Consider the following 15,449-nt stretch of genomic DNA (forward strand, 5'->3'; position numbering starts at 1 on the left):
CACAGGCCCCGCCCCACACCACCCCCATAATGGCAGGCACAACCAACAGTTAAACTTTTATATTTACAATATTCTCTTCATCTTTTGCCAGGTTTAAAAATGTGTACAGAGCCGCGAAGGGTTGGGGTGGGGATATGGGATTGTCAGGGAATTGTTCTGGGGAGAGGGGCTGGGTATTGGAGTCCGTGGCTGAATCATGGGGTCCCCCAGCCCCCCTCCCATACCCCAGTTTGTGGGGCATCTGTCTACAGGGTTCAGGGCCCAGGTCCCTAGCATTTAGAGGGCATGGCTGTTTGGAGAGGAGCCGGACCAGGCAGGGAGGGGTGGGAAAAGAACTAAGTTTCCATGGGTGGAGGCGGGAGGAGAAGGGACAGTCAGGAGGCAAAGTTCCCGGGAGCCAAGACGAGGGATTCTGGATTTAGGTGTCAGTGGAAGACAGCACCCCACCCCCTACTCAAGTTTGGCACTAACAAACCCACAAAATGCCAGCAGATGAGGATTCTCTCCTTCTCCACTGGTGTCTTTTAAAACCCTTCCTAACTTCGTTCTTTTCCCCAGAGGCTCAAACACTTTCTCCTCTGGTCCCCTCCAGGTAGTCACCTCACACATGTCCTTTCAAATTCTTCCTGCTGGTATCAGCCCAAGCCCCATCTCCCACTGCCCCCTCCATCTGTTCCTCAGCACAGCTGACCTCATTCTCTCCCCAGCCTGTCCTGTGAAGCCTTTCTCTCCTGCTCTCCTCCCCTCCATCCTCCACCACTCCTTTCCTTTAGCCCTGGTGGCCAAGGGAAGAGGAGGCAGGTCAAAGAAGGGAGTGGGAAGCCGAGGGAGAAGCTGGTCTGACGCTGAGATGGAGATAGCTTCAAAGAGAGGGACAGAGATGGGGGAACGGGGAACTGAGGCACAGAGGGAGGGATGAGACATAATAAGGAAAGGAAACAGACAGGCAGGACCCCTTTTGCTGCCACTTTCCCTCCCCTGTATCCACCTGCCCCTACATTTACCTGCCCTGGCCCAGGACTGGGGAATCCTTGGCACACTTTGGGGGTCTTCTCCTCTTAAACTCACCTACCCAGTTTGGCACGATGAGCAACGGTCTGAAGACTGAGGGAAAGGCTGTCCCAGACCCCGATGAGGGCTTTGGTTAAACATGCATGGCCTCTGTGGGTGACAGGTGCCACACCCCCGCCCCCTAACTCAGCATCTCTAGGGGAGGGAGAGGCAGAGCTCTCCCCTCAGGTCCGCTGAAGTCTGTTCCCACCTGCTGTGTGAGGAGGAATTAAGTGCTGGGCCTGAGGCCTGGGGGATGCAGGGAGGTGCTAGAGAGAAAGGAACCAACCGTCTGCATGGGAAAACACACATCCACATGCAGGAACATATTTCCACTCAGAGAAATGTGTCCCAGACCCATGGGAAAACAAATTCCCAGGCAGCACAGGGATGCACGGATCTCCTCCCATCCCCCTAGCAGGGAATCTGTGTCTGTCATCTGTGGAAGGCGAAGCCAATCGGGGAGAACGTGTTCCATCTGACTTGTGCCACGGGGGTTAAACATGCTTCGCTGGGGTGGGAGTGGGGGGACAGGGAGGGGGGGCTGTGATTTCCTCACTACTTCCCAGGCACCACCGTGGGTTGTCTGGTGGCCAAGGGTCACTGTCCGTGAACACACCACTTCCAGGGTCTCCATGGGATGGGGAAGGGGGAGGAGGTGGGAGAAGGCATGAGGGAACAGGATTCTGGGGTACAAATCCCCGCAGAAATTCTTTGAGGGGGCCAACATGTGTCCAGGGCGGCAAAAAAAACCTTACCCTGCACATGGGAAAACACACCCCCTCATGAGAAAGCACACCTCTGCGTGGGAAAATGCTCCCACGCTTCCACACACCGAAGACTGGTGTCCCAGCGGAGGGCAAAAAACGCCCTCCAGTTGTACAAAGGCCCAGGTCCAGAGAAGAGAGTGGGCCTCTCTGCATGGGCAAAACACGCATCCCGGTGAGGAAATCCACGTCCACCTAATGCTCCTCAACGTGTGACAGCTCCACACGAGAAAAGCCTGTTGCCAAGTCCTCCTCCCTGCCTTCTGAGTGGCACTTCCCCAGGCCGGGAGGGCTGGGGAGGAGGGCCTCCCCAGGCCACCCCCTATACCCGAGTAGTGGAGTGGGGGTGGGGTAGCGTGTTGTTGTGGCTGGGAGCGGAGGAGGGAGGCGGAGGGAAGGGCCCAAAGGGATGGAGAGATGGGGGTGGCGGGGGCGGCGGGGGCCCCAGGCCACTGGGCAGCAGGGTCAGGGCCCCGGGGGCCAAGAGAGGCACATCGTCCGGTGCCCGGCGCAGGGCCAGGGTGTAGTCGGGTGGGCAGGCAGGGCGTAGGGCTTCAGCAGGGTCCGCCCCAACGCCACCACCCCGCTTCAGCTGCAGTGACACCAGCTCCTCCTCTGGTGGCAGCTCGCGGCCGGTGGCCGGGAGCAGGGGGCCCCCACCGGGCACACCGGAGCCTGAGCCGCCTGGTGGGCTGAGCCGCCTGCACCGCAGCTCCTGCCGCCGGTCCCGCTTGTAGTATAGGGCGGCAAAGGCGAGGATGTTGAGGAAGAGGAGGGAGGCGCCCACAGCCACAGTGACACTTAGCTCCGTGGAGTAGTCTCGTGAGTCCCCGGGGAAGCGGTCATAGGCCCTGGGGCCAGGCTCAGGCTCAGGCTCAGGCGGCAGGGTGGCAGGTGGTGGGGGCCGGCGTGTGCCTGGGGCACCGGGTGGTGGGCGAGGCGGCCAGCGTGTGGCATAGGGAGGCAGGCGCGTGGTGGTGGTAAAAAGCTCTGTGTGCAGGTTGTGCAGGTGAGGCACGAGCTCCAGCCAGAAGGCCACCTTGTTGGCGCGATAGTTGTCACGCACACGTGGTTTCAAGCCGATGTGCAGGTACTGCTTCTCCTTGCTGTTGAACTTGCTCCACACCACCTCCTCAAAGCGGTTGGGCTTGGTGTGGATGAACTTGGTGTCCTGCGGCACCGGCTGGTTGGGGTCACTGTGGGCACAGGAGGGCAGGGAAAGGAGGAGTGAGGGTGAGGCTCCGACGGAGGTGTGAGAGGAAAGGGGAGGGAGATAAGAGATGCAGAAAGCCAGGGAGACAGAAAGAAAGTCAGAGAAAAAGAGGGAGGCAGAGAGATAGACACGAAGAGACAGAGAAACTGCCAGAGACAGGGACAGAGAGACAAATAGGGATGGAGACAGACTGCCAGAGATGAAGACAGAGGGCCAGAGATAGGCAGAGACAGAGATAGCCCGTGGGAGAGGCAGAAGCTGAGACTGAGCAAGATAGACACACATAGAAACAGAGACAAAGACACAGGAGAGACAGCCAGGGCGAAACCAGCAAGCAAAAAGGAAACAGATCAAAGAGCAGAGGGAGCGGAGAGATATGATAAATTTCAAGACAGATGTAGAGACAGCAATAAAGAAACAGACACAAACCCTTACACATACTCAGACACAGACTGGAGCAGTCAGACAGAGGGGCAGAGCACAGGGAGGAGACAGAGAGAAGGTGGGTAGGCAAGGGAAGGAAGGACAGACAGACATGGAGCCAAAGCCACCAAGTGAGCCCACCCCCAGAAAGGACAGGGACCTCTCTGTCTAACTCTGCTGAATCTGCAGCATGCAACTCAGTGCCTGGCACAGACAAGGTGTCCAGCAGGTGTCTGAGTGGAGAAGGCAAGAGCACCCTAATGGAGGAATGATGGCCGTGTGAAGGAGAGAAGGAACTGAGGATGGAGGGTGTGTGCGCCTTGGCCTGCAAAGGTGCCCCACCCAGCCCCTCTGGCCCTCACCCAGTCTTGGCAAAGTTGGTCCAGTAGGTCATGACCACAGCGCTGAGCATGACGTCATTCTTGGAGAAGTTGCAGGGGAAGAGGTCAGTGGCACCCACCATGGGCACACCAAAGACGTAGGGTAGCTCGTCCCCGTGCGCTGCGTCTGCCCACTCGGGCCGGCCTTCAGCCTGGCAGTGGTGGTAGAAGGTGTAAAAGTAGACAGGGGACTGGTAGTCGGCGTGCAGCTTGGCGGTGGCCACAGCTGGTGCCACCCACTGGTGGTCAGTAAAGAGTGCCAGCAGGGTCTTGCGCCGCATCTCGCCATTGTCCCGGTCGGCCCAGTCTGTGTACATAAACTTGATGGTCTCCCGCAGCACATCCTTGCCCTCCGGGTAGCCATACAGGTTGTCCACAAAGTTGGAGACTGTGAAGTCGAAGGCGCTGGCGGACACACCGTCCTCGCTCTCTGCGGAGTCCTCCACGAACTTAAGGCCCTCTCCTTGATTGACGCCAATGAGCATGTCATAGTTGAGGAATTCTCCCTGCTGCATGAGGATCTCAGGATCATCAGGAACAACGTCACCGTCCACCACGGGCCCAAAGGCGATGTGGTAGCTGGGGAGAAGGGGTCACGGTCTCATTACCTGCTCATGGCTTCCTCTTTGCTCACAGCCTGCTGGGCCTCTGCCCAGAAAACCCTTTTCCCCGTGTTAAAATCTCCTGAGTCCTTCAGGGCACCTGGCCTCTCAGGAAATCTTCCCTGAAGCCCTGCATGGTATCCTGTGCACACCTGCTCTGTTTAGGCACCTCCACTTAGGGAAGGTGTCTGAGAAAGAAGAAGGCAGAGCCGCTAGAGGGCCTGAAGCCCGCTTCTCCTTGCCAAATGGAATGCCTGCAGGCACCTCTCAGCCTCAACCTCCTTGGAAGCGGCAAGGACCTGGCCCCCTCCCACCCTCATACCCATACCGGGCAGGCTGCACATCTTGGTCCACCAGCTCCCGGGAAGGCTTCCGGCGCAGACACTCCACAGCTTCAGCACTGTCCTCCCGGTCGCAGCCCACCTTGGCTGCCAGCAGCCGCGTGTACTTGAGCGGCTGGTAGTTGACAGACCAGCTGGAAATGGCAGTGCCACTCTGGGCGATGGCCTTCTGGAACAGCCCTGGCAAGACAGACCGGCTTCAGGCTGGGTGGTATCAGCCCAAGAGAGAAGGGGGAGCTGGTAGGGTCAGGGGTGTGGGAAAGGAGAAGGGAGGGGCAGACTGAGGAGGTTGCTTGTACCTTCTGAATGATGGGAGAGGATCAGAAGGTTGACACAGGAGGCCCCTGCCCCGGACCCAAAGATGGTGATGCGCTCGGGGTCACCCCCAAAGTGAGCAATGTTTTCACTGAGCCAGCGCAGGGCCTGGATCTGGTCCAGGAGCCCATAGTTGCCTTTTGCAGCCTGGTCCCCAGTGCTGAGAAAACCTGGAGACAGAGGAAGAAAGGGACTTCCTGGGGGTGTAACAGTGCCCTTGACCCCTTCTGGGTAGCTCAGTCCAGCCTGGAAGCCATTCTGCTTCTGCTGGGTTTAGAGGAACCCTGCCCACCAAGACTCCCTCCCAGACTCCAGTCCCTAGAGTTGGCTGCCCACCCTCACCGAGCACCCCAAGCCGGTAGTTGAGTGTGGCTACAATGACGTTGCCATAGGCAGCCAGGACGGAGCCATCGAACATGTTCCCGGTGCCCTCCATGTAGGAGCCGCCGTGCAGAAAGAGCATCACAGGCTTCTTCCCAGAGTCCCGGATATCTGCGTGGGGAGGGGGCGGGAGGGTGGGCCAAGATGTGGGGGACAAGAATACAGTCAGACCAGAAGCAGCACCACTCAGCTCCCAGGCCTGCCGAGGACCAGCCCAGAGCTCAGGGGACATGTCACTCCCATCCCTGGGGGGCAAGACCGGATACCCCTCCCTCCCTCCCCAGCTATCCCTGGCAGAAGGTCCCTCCCCACCTCCTGCCAGCCTGCCCCACAGCACTTCTCCAAATGCTGGGCAGACCTTCCAAGAAGCCTAACAGAGGTGGGGGTGGGGGGTGGCCCTCCTCAGGGCATCTGCTGGATCCAGGGAACCCCCTCCCCGAACACACACAGTAAATCTCCTTCCTGCTCCGAGGAAGAGCGAGCTCCCAAGGCTGGTACTAGAGCTAGAGATGCTGGGAGGGTCCTGGCATCTCCTCAGACTCAGGCCTTGGGCCTCAGCTCCACATGGTAGCCTGGTCTGTGGGTGAGGGGGTGCCAGGCCCTAGGGTCCCTGGGGGCTTGGTCTCCTCCCCGCCCTAATTCCTTTCTAGGTCACCTCCCCAGTTACCATGGCAACCCCCAGCCTAATTACTGTGGCAAGAGGAGGCAGGGTGGGAAAGAGCCTGCTTAATGAAGCCAAGGTACAACTTCTAGTCTCGGACCCGCCCCAAACTGGCCTGAGCCCTGGGTTCTGCACTGGACCCCTCTCTTGCCACGTCCCCAAAAGATCCCATAATCACTACCACATGTAGTAGGCCCTTGAGGCACTCCAGAGGGGACTGAGGAGTGACTAATTCCAGAAGAGGGTGGGAGTCTGAGAGGGCTTGCCAGGGTCCCCAAGGTTATACTAAGTACCCTCCCCTGCAGCCCCTCCATGATTCAGCCACAGTGCCAAAGCTGGGGTCACCACTGTCCCTCAGGCCCTCCTCTTTCTTGACACCTGCAATCTCTGACTAGCACTCAGCAAACAAGAGCCAGGCCTGGGTCTCCACAGCTGGTCCCCAGCACCTCTGCCACCCTCCTTCATCCTGCTAGAAACTTTACTCCTGCCAGAAGGTCAACCAACAAGTCACTAAGACACTCCCCTCCACCCTCCACAGACAGCTTCCTGCCTCCTGTCTCCTAGGACCTTCTCTGCCACCTCCCTCAACCTGACTTTGGCCAGGAGCTCCTAGGTGGGCAGTGCCCCCTCTGTGTCCTCCCCAAATCCTGTTCTTCCCTGAACTTCCAGTGGGCTTCCAGCAGTTCAGGCTAGAGTCTCCTTTCCTCCAAGGTCCTGTCCTAAATGTCCTGAGTTCTCCCCTCTCCTCCCCACCGAGCACCTCCACTCCCAGTGTGGGGGGAGGGGGAGTCAGAAAGGGAAGGAGCAGGAAGGGGGGCTGGGGCAACAAGAATTCAAAACCAACAACAAAAAACCGGATCAAGAAAGAAGAAAGAAAGAAAAAACAACAACCAAAAAGCAAGAAGCTCTCGGGGCAGATTCAACAAGAAAAGAAAAAAACCAAAAAGATCCATTTTTGGAAAAAAAGAAAAAAAGAAAAAAGTTCTTTGCATTTTTTTTTCAAAATTTTGTGGTGAAACTTCAAGATATTGGGCCCTGTTTTCAAAAATTTCCAAATTCTTTCATTTGCTTCCAATGTTTGCGTTTTCTGCGTCTGACAGGCTTTTGGAAATTGTAGCAGGTTTCTGAGGTTTCAATTGTGTCATCAATTTGCCAACTTAAAATTTTTTTTCAAATGTTGTTTCGCTCCAAATTAAAATTGTTTTTTCAAATTGTTACATTTCACAAGTTTCAAAACAGTCCAAATTTCTGTCAAACTCTAAACATTCTATCCAATTCTTTGGTTTTTTTTTTTTTTCTGACATTCCAATTTCTTTTTTCACTTAATTTTCACCATGTTTAGCTTTTCTTGCAGGTTTTCTAGTGGGTCCAACATTTTTCAAATTTTGTTTGAAGTTTTCATAATTCTTTTTTCCAATTATTACAAATTTTTCTTTTCTTTTCTTTTTCGTTTTTTTAGTTGGGAGAACTGAGGGGCCTTGAGGGCTGTGGGGCATTTAGTTAGGGGCAGGGCTGTGAGCGTCCTCTTATCAGCAACCACATGCAGCAGCGGGATTTTTAAATCTACCTGTGTCTGGCGGATTGAGCGTCGCCTCGTCACGTTTTTTTGTGAGCGGACCTAAGACCGGGAACACAAAACAGAGAAAAAAGGACAATTTTGTGGGGAAAGATGGGGGTCGGGGGAGGTGGTGGATGGGGAGGGGAGGAGAGAAAGCAGAAAAGGGGAGGGTGGGGGGGCAGAAAAAATAAGCCAAAAAAAGCAAAATTGTTTGCAAGAAAAAGAAACCAAGAAAAGAGAAAAACGTTTCTACAACCCAATGTTTTTCCCCTCCCCGGAAAAAGTCATGCCCCAAAGAAAAGGCTGGTTTTGGGGGGGTGGGGTGCCTGAGTGGGCTGAGGTCTGTCTTAAGACATATTGACTTGGCTGGAAAGGATTTGGCTTGTCGATGTGTTTGCTAATTGCTGGAAATGAAACAGTGTTAGAGGTGTGGGGGGTGGGGAGGGGAAGCCCCCCAGGGAGCCTGGGAGCCCAAGGCCAGCTGTGCCACCCAGGCCACCACTCACGCAGGCCCTCTTCAGGGCCAGCCAAGCACCTGCCTGCTCCCTCAGGCTGTAGAGAGGAGGGGCTGCAGCAGAAAGGACTCTGCTTCCCTCTGGAGGGCAGAGGGTAGGACGGGGTTAGGGGCAGCCTGCCCCCGCAGCTTGAAGCCCCTGGAAGCCCTCAGCTCCTCACTGGAGAGCTGTGGGTAGGTCAGCTAAGGCTGCCTGCCCACCTACCCAGCCTCTCACCTGCCAGCATTTCTCTTCCATCTGTACTCACAGGCCTGGCTTCTGGCCCCATCTCCCCAAGGTGGGGCGAAGCAGGGAAAGGGGTCATCAGGTCTTGCCCTCCACTCCAACTCTTCCCTCTGCACACCCCCAACCTCATCCCTTACCCACCTGCTCTCCTCCCCCAAAATGGTAAACTTCCCACCAGGGGCACCAGCCCCCCACCAACCCCTGCTCTAATGCCAAAAGCCCCCCTCCCCAATTGGGGGTTCAGTCCACAAAGAGGGAAGAGGAAACACAGTGCCCTGAGCTAGCCTGACATATAAGGTGCCAGGAGGTGCTGGGAGGCACAAAGTGTGCCCACTGTCAGGGAAAGGCCTCAGACTGGGCTCAGAGTTTGGCTCCAGGCTCCTTTCTGATTGTGGGCTTGGTCAGGGGAGAGCTGGAACCCAGAGGCCTGAGGGGGTTCCCCCAGGCTGATTGGCTTCTCCTCAACAGACTGAGGAGGGATGGGTCAGCAAGGCTCAGGCCAGCCTCTGGAAGGTTTCTCCCAACTGGCAATGATGACCCACGGGGACCCATTAGGATCAGGGCCTGTTCTTCTCCATAACAGGATAGGGATGGGAAAGAAGTCAGCAGGGCATGTGTGCACATGAGAATTTTAAGAGTGTGTGTGTGTGTGTGTGTGTGTGCGCGCGCGTGCATGAGCCTGAGTCAACTTCTTCCTCCCAAAGCTGGTGTGAAGCTTCAGTGAGATCACCTGAATGTGTCAGGCCCCTAGCAGGTCTGCAATAAGTGCTGGTTAAAAATATAGAAGGTGTGGGCCTAAGTGGTGTGGGGGAAGAGTGGACAACTTATTTGGAAGTGTTGGGGTGGACAGACAATTGGTGGGAAGTACTGGGTGGATGTTTCACATGGGGGGTCATGAGACAGATAGCCCACTGAGGGGGACACTGGGCTTCACGTAGGACAACCTACGTGAAGATGTGGGGGTGGAGAGTCCATGAGCCGAGAGCATTGAGATAGTCAGTCTGTGTGGAGGCACTGGGGAGAGTGATTCAGAGGCAAGAGGGTGGTGGGTTAAGTTGTCCATGAGAAGGCAGGGAAATGCGAAGTGGATGGTTCTCATATGGAGAGTATTGAGGAATTGGGGAGGATGTGTGGAGTATATTGGGCTAAATGGCCTATTAGGGTGCTTGGAATCTGGATAGGACTGGAGTAGGTGATACTTCTGTGCATTGTGTGTTCAGGTTCCTAGGAGGCATGGTTTATATGGGGAGGGGTAGGTAGGGTGTTAGGGTACATGACTGGTATGAAGAATATAGGATGGATGGTCCAAATGGGAGGTGCTAAGGACACTGGTTGAGGTGCATGAGGTGTTCTGTGATTGGCACGAGAGGACTCTGAGTGCAGGGAGCAAGGCGTTGGAATACTAGATCTGTGGGTAGAGTGTAGGGTTGCTGGCCATGTTGTCACAGCCTGAGGTATGATACAGATGATCTCTAGGTAGGAAGCAGGGTAAGCAATGTTTGAGAAGTGTTGAGGGTATTGGGAGCTGTGGTGTGAGTGGGCTGTTGGAGCAGGCAGTAGGTGCAGTGATTGGGGTAAAGGCCTATGTATGGGTGTTACCAAGGCATGTGATCTATATCCAGGGATACTGGGGGCACATGCCTGTGTAGGTGATGGGTAGACAATTTCAGAGAAGTGTTGGGATGTGCGCTGTGTGAAGTTGCTGGGAACTGTGATATGTGTGGTGTTGGAGCACATGGTCAATGTGTAGGTTGGTTGGGTACATGACCTGAGTTTTGAGTAGTTGAGATTCCTGGCGGTGGGACTTGAGGACAGGATGTTGCAGTAAGAGGTGTGTAGGGTGTACATACGGGGTTTCCTGGGTAATAGGCCTATGTGTAAAGTTGTTGGAAAACGGCCTGTGGGAGTCTTGCAAGGTGAATGGTCTCTGTAGAGGTGTTGAGGTGCTTTGGAGTAGTGACATGGGGTGTTAGAAGGATCACATGGGGGATGTTTATGTGGTGTGTTGGGGTGGCTGGAGACCGCTCTTGTGTTGTAGACCCCTAGAAGGTACTCTGATTAATCTTGGCGTGCTGAAGGCTGGCAGATGGAGAACTGTCCAGGGGGAGTGTGCTGGAGGCCAGGAGCACTGCTGTAGTGAACTACAGAGTTCATTGACAAGAACAGCCAGCTGAAGAGCCCTAGTGTGCTGATGGGGATGGGTGGGCTGTGCCACGAGTGGAGGAGCCTTTGCCAAGGAGCTTCCCTGATCCTTTTAGGGCATATGGGGGTCAGGGGACAGAACATCCTGGAGAAGCGGCACTCAGCTCAGGCCAGAAGCTCTGGATCTAATGTGACAGATGCAAGTCTGCCCTTCCGGCCTGGCGGAAAGGAGGAGTCTATGTTGTTCTTTAAATGTAGATGTAGCTAAAGTGCATATTCAGCCAGGGACAAGCCCAGGCCTGGAGGTGGGAGGTGGGGCAGAGCTGGAGTGAGTGACTGTCTGTCTAGGCAGAAGATGGATGCCTCCATCACCTGATCACCCTCAGCAGCCACTCTGTGTGTGCCTCTGTCGGGAGGGGTGGGTAAGCCCAGCCTAGTCATGGACTCTCGTGGGCACAAAGAACTTCTGGGGTGGCTGTCTGTGGGATTCCTTCCTAGGACTGCCTGGCAGGCACGCTGTACCACCCTGGGAGGGCGTGCAGAGCCTGCAGGGACAGACTGCTCCTCACAGCCCCCACAAAGGCCCAGCACCGGGCTCAGGCCATGCCAGTGCCTGAGGGTCTGCATGTGCGTTTGTGGGCTGTGTCCACGGGGTGCCCGGCCTGGTGCCCGTGCCCTTACCGTCCTCGGTGGGCACGTAGAGGTTGAGGTATAGGCAGTCCTCGCTCTGGTTCTGCACGTAGGTGGCGGCCGCCTCCAAGTTGTCGGTGAACCACACAGGCAGCATGATGGCGGGCAGCGCCCCGTGCAGGTTCTGCGGGCAGGCGGGCGGCAGGGTGGTGGCGTTGCGAACGCCGGGCCACGAGGCGGGGGCCTCGGGCGGCTGGAAGCGGCGGGCGCCCAGGGGTGGCGTGGCGTACGGCACGCCCAAGAACTGCACGACTGGGCCCAGGATCTCGTTGTTGAGCTCACGCCGCACACCGCGCACTCGCCCGTAGGCTGTGTTCACCACTGGGAAGCGCTCTTCCCCGAGGCTGCCGAGGCCCAGGCTCGGGCCGCCCGGGGCGCCGCCGCCAGGACCCCCTCCCCCGCGTTGAGCCCCCGCCAGCCCCACCAGACACAGCGCCAGGAGCCACATGCTGATCGGGGGACCCCCCCTCCCTCCCCGGGACCCCCCCCCTCGGAGAGAGAGAGAAGGGGGGGGAGAGGGAGGGAGGCCCCCCTCGCCCCAGGAGGGAGGAGGGGGCCGGGGAAAGGAGGGAGGAGGGGGGTGGGGAGGGACCTGGGTTAGACTGGACAGAGAAGAGGTCTATTCCTCTCCATGGAGGGGGCAAGGGGTGGGGAAGGGGAAGGAAGTGGGAGAAGGTGAAGGCAGGCCCGACCTGCGGGGAGGAGGGACAGGGTATGCAAGATACAGACGGACGGACAGAAAAATACAGAGGAGAGGTGGAAGAAGGGAAGGGAAATTGGACGGGGCAGACAGAAAGGAATGGGGAGACAGAAGAGACAAGTGGTTAGTGACTTGGAATTCAGACCAAGTTGCCCCCTTCTTTTACCCCCAGGCCCCCTGACCCCTCCCCCATCCCAGCAACCCCTTCCCATCAGCAGGGACCCAGATAGAAAAGTCTGAGGCTTGGGGTGGAGTCAAGATGTGGTAACTGTCCAGGACAGAGTCAGAGGAGGGTCAGCTCCCTAGACCCAGGACACCCCCTTCCAACTGCTTTATCCCTCCCAGGCAGGCTCTCCTCAGGGGACTCAGGAGTGCCAGTTCCCACCTCCCTGGGAGGGATGAGATAGACAAGGAAGAGAAAATAAAAATACCAAGTCATTAATTAGCAGGAAGTGGCAGGTTTGTTTATACGTGTTAATTACTTCTGAGCTGTAATTTCGTGGTACTGAACCCCAACCCCAGGCCAAACTCAGATCTTTTTTGGGACTGCACAAGCCCAGCACCTTCTCCTCCCTTCAACATCCCATTCTCTAAGGATTTGTGCAGCAGGGGACCCTTTTCGCCCAGGCCCTCTCCATTTCTTCCCTTAGAAGTTAAGGTGCCTTGAGGCAGGGGCTAGAGTAGGGAGGGGATGCTGGAGGGGCAAATCCAGGGACAGATGCGTGATCCTGCAGCTGGTTGCTGGGCGACAGGATGCTGCCCCGCAATGTTACCTCGGCAACGGGCTGCAGCTTTAACCCTGGAGGAGGGGTCTGGAGGAAGAGGGGAAGGGGCTGGCTTGGTTATGGGGTCCATTCAGGGCATGAGGGGGAGAGCAGAGGCATGAGTCAGAATGCTACAGTTTCCCCCAACCTTAGCATAGAGGAAGAAGTATGTATGTTGGGGGGTGCAGGAGATTGGGGACTTAGAGAACCCTAAAAGACCCGCCTCTTGCCCCTTGTTGGCCAATCAGAGCCTAGCTCTAGTGACCAGGCCTCTGGCTGGGCAGAAGGGGTGCTGAGGTGGGTTTGGAGGGCATCAGATGTGCCCACCAACTGTCCCCCAAGTCTTGAATGGCCTTGGGCCACAGATACCTCCTCCTCCATGCACAGCATTTTGACCTATGTCCTGGGGGCAAACCTCAGTTTTCTTTCCGGCCCGTCCCAGCTATTCATCTCCCCTTCCCCTTGCCAGCCCCCCACAGTTGCTACTCTGATGCTTGGGTGCTCAGGGCACCAGGAGTAGGACAAGGGAAGAGATCGGACCAAAGGGGCAGACACCCAGGTCATTTCAGCAAGCACCCCCCGCCCCCCCCCCCCCCCCCCCCCAGCCGCCAGAGCTGTTTGCTGACGCGGGGTTTTCAGAGCCAGGCGCCAGCCCGCGGGTGGCTCTCTGCAGGTGTCAATTTATTCCAGAGATGAGGACACAGGAATCCTTACCACACACACCCAGTCATGCCCTCCCGCTCTTCAGGTCCTCTTAAGCTCCTGTTCCCCCAGCACCTGGAGGGGGCTTAGGGCTGACTCCCTCAGGATCTCCTCTGCCCATGCCAGGCTGGGCTCTGCTTCCATGGCCTTGCCGCCCCCTCCCCCTCCCATTAACACAGTCTGCCTCTATCACCCCTCCTCCCTTAAGGTACTTTAGGCCCCTGGCCGCCTCCCTGCCAGCTTTTCCCCCTTCTTCCCTCCCCCTGGAGCCCTCCCCCCCATCTCTCTCCTCTCCATAGCACTCCCTCAGAGCATCTTTCCTCGGCCTCTTCCAGCTTGCTCTGGCTCTTGCCTTCAGTCTCTTACCCCTCAGTCTTTTTTTCATCTCTCTCTTCTGTATCTCCCTCCCTGGTGTTTCTCATCCTTCTCTCTCAAATCCCTTCCCCAAATTTCTCTCTCAAGCCCCTTCTATTTCTTTCTTTCCCCTTTCCCTATCTGTCTCCCCCATTTTCTCTCCTCTGCTCTCATCTCTGTCTGCCACATCTTGCTCCCCCCTCCTTCTCCCTATCCCTCTGCCTTGCTCTCTCCATTCCTGCCCAGGCCTGACTCCCCCAGCCGGGGAGAGTTGAGGGACGGGGGCTCAGGCCGCAGGCCCCCCCCCCCCCTTCCTGCAGTGGGGAAAATGGCTTGGCCGGGAAGGGGAGAAGGAGGGGGAGGGGGAGATGGGAACACACGGGGTCTGTGGGCCCATTCAAAGGATCATTCATGGGCTGGAGAGAGGCAGAGACAAAGAGACCGAGACGCAGAGACACGGCGAGAGCATCCCTAGGCGGAGACACGCAGACAGAGCAGGCTGGGGGAAACCAGGCGCAGGGAAAGAGATGGGAAGAAGGAGACCCCAGTGGACCGCCACGCAGCCCCTTCCACCCAGCCCGGCTTAGCTCCTACCTGGCTCAGCTCTGAGGCCGTGGTGCCTCCATCCAGGGCTCCGAGTAGGGGGCAGACGGGCTTCGGGAGGGGGGCGGCGGCCTCTGAGCCCCCGCGGCCCTGCAGGCCCAGCCCCCGCCCGCAGCGCCTCACCCGGCGGGGGAAGGGGATCGCCCCAGCCCCGGGGGGCGGGGCCGGGATCCAGTCGATCCCCGGGGAAAAGAGAGGTAGGGGATCGGGTTAGGAGGAACCCGAGAACAGGGAACCCCGCAGTGGGGACAGCGGGGCGAGGAGGAGGCGACGGGACAGCAATGGATTGGGTATCCACTGGCTCCGTGGGCCGGTTTCAAGGGACCAGAAGGCGGTACAGGCGGAGGATCCTAAGGGATCGGGTGCGGGAGGAGGAGTCCACGGCAATCCCCAGGGGCCCGGAGCCCAGGAGCGCAGGATCCGCGGTGCAGGGGCAGGGATCCAGCCGGAATCCTCGGGGAGGGGGAGGGATCTAGTCGATCCCGAGGGCGGGCGGGAGGGGGAGGTCCGGGGAGTCAGAGGAGGGCGGGAGCCGAGTCTGGAGCCCCGGGGCGGGGGTCGGCACCGCTCCTAGGAGGGAAAGCAAGGGTAAGGGGGAGGCTTCAGGGGATGCTCAGCAGCCAGGAGGCCCAGACTCCTGGTTCCGCGCGCCAGGGCCCGCCCGCCCCGCGTCCATCCCAGCCCGAGAGTGATGATCCGTCGGCGGAGCAGCCGCAGCAGGCCCGCGCGTCACCGCGCGGCCGCCTCCCCCGCCCCCTGCCGAGAGAGCAGCGCACACCCCTCGCTCCCACCCGCCTGCCCGCCCGCCCGCCAGAGTGTGGGGGGACTGGAAACGGTGGAAGGGGGCGGGAGTGGACAGACCGACGGATGGACGAAACGGGCCGGGGCAGGGTGGAGACATCCCCCAGATCTCCCATCCTCGGGGTTCTAGTGGTTGATGGGGGGTGGGGGAGGCGGGGGGGTGGGGTGGGTGAACATAGGGGGCGGCGCATCATATGAAGAAGGAGGAGCCTTCGGACCTGGAGGAGGAGCCATCTGGACAGTGGGCAGGGGTAAATGGCTA

General features: G+C 57.9%; 1 protein-coding gene across 4 annotated transcripts; it reads right to left on the bottom strand.

Annotated features, from left to right (window-relative positions):
* Window positions 1-44: 44 nt before the first annotated feature.
* Window positions 45-15,175, bottom strand: NLGN2 (neuroligin 2). 4 transcript variants are annotated; one of them, XM_046676638.1, is made up of 8 exons: window positions 14,378-15,175; window positions 11,255-11,387; window positions 7,701-7,751; window positions 5,434-5,583; window positions 5,076-5,261; window positions 4,764-4,956; window positions 3,816-4,412; window positions 45-3,013 (listed from the first exon to the last, which is right to left on the bottom strand). In XM_046676638.1, exons 2-8 carry the CDS (start codon window positions 11,358-11,360, stop codon window positions 2,140-2,142), a joined length of 2,157 nt encoding a protein of 718 aa, XP_046532594.1. In that variant the 5' UTR covers window positions 11,361-11,387; window positions 14,378-15,175; the 3' UTR covers window positions 45-2,139. The 4 variants fall into 4 exon arrangements, with proteins under 4 accessions (XP_046532594.1, XP_046532591.1, XP_046532593.1 ...); XM_046676635.1 differs by having other exon boundaries at window positions 11,255-11,955; XM_046676637.1 differs by having other exon boundaries at window positions 11,255-12,775.
* Window positions 15,176-15,449: the final 274 nt, after the last annotated feature.

Source organism: Equus quagga, chromosome 11 (assembly GCF_021613505.1).
Source record: "Equus quagga isolate Etosha38 chromosome 11, UCLA_HA_Equagga_1.0, whole genome shotgun sequence".
Classification (NCBI taxonomy): domain Eukaryota; kingdom Metazoa; phylum Chordata; class Mammalia; order Perissodactyla; family Equidae; genus Equus; species Equus quagga.

Coding starts and splice junctions, on each gene's coding strand:
- NLGN2 (XM_046676635.1), bottom strand. CDS start 11,711: ATGTGGCTCCTGGCGCTGTGTCTGGTGGGGCTGGCGGGGGCTCAACGC. Junction 5,584..7,700: donor GCTCAATCCGCCAGACACAG/GTAGATTTAAAA, acceptor CTCCCCACGCAG/ATATCCGGGACTCTGGGAAG. Junction 4,413..4,763: donor CAAGATGTGCAGCCTGCCCG/GTATGGGTATGA, acceptor CCTTCTCCCCAG/CTACCACATCGCCTTTGGGC.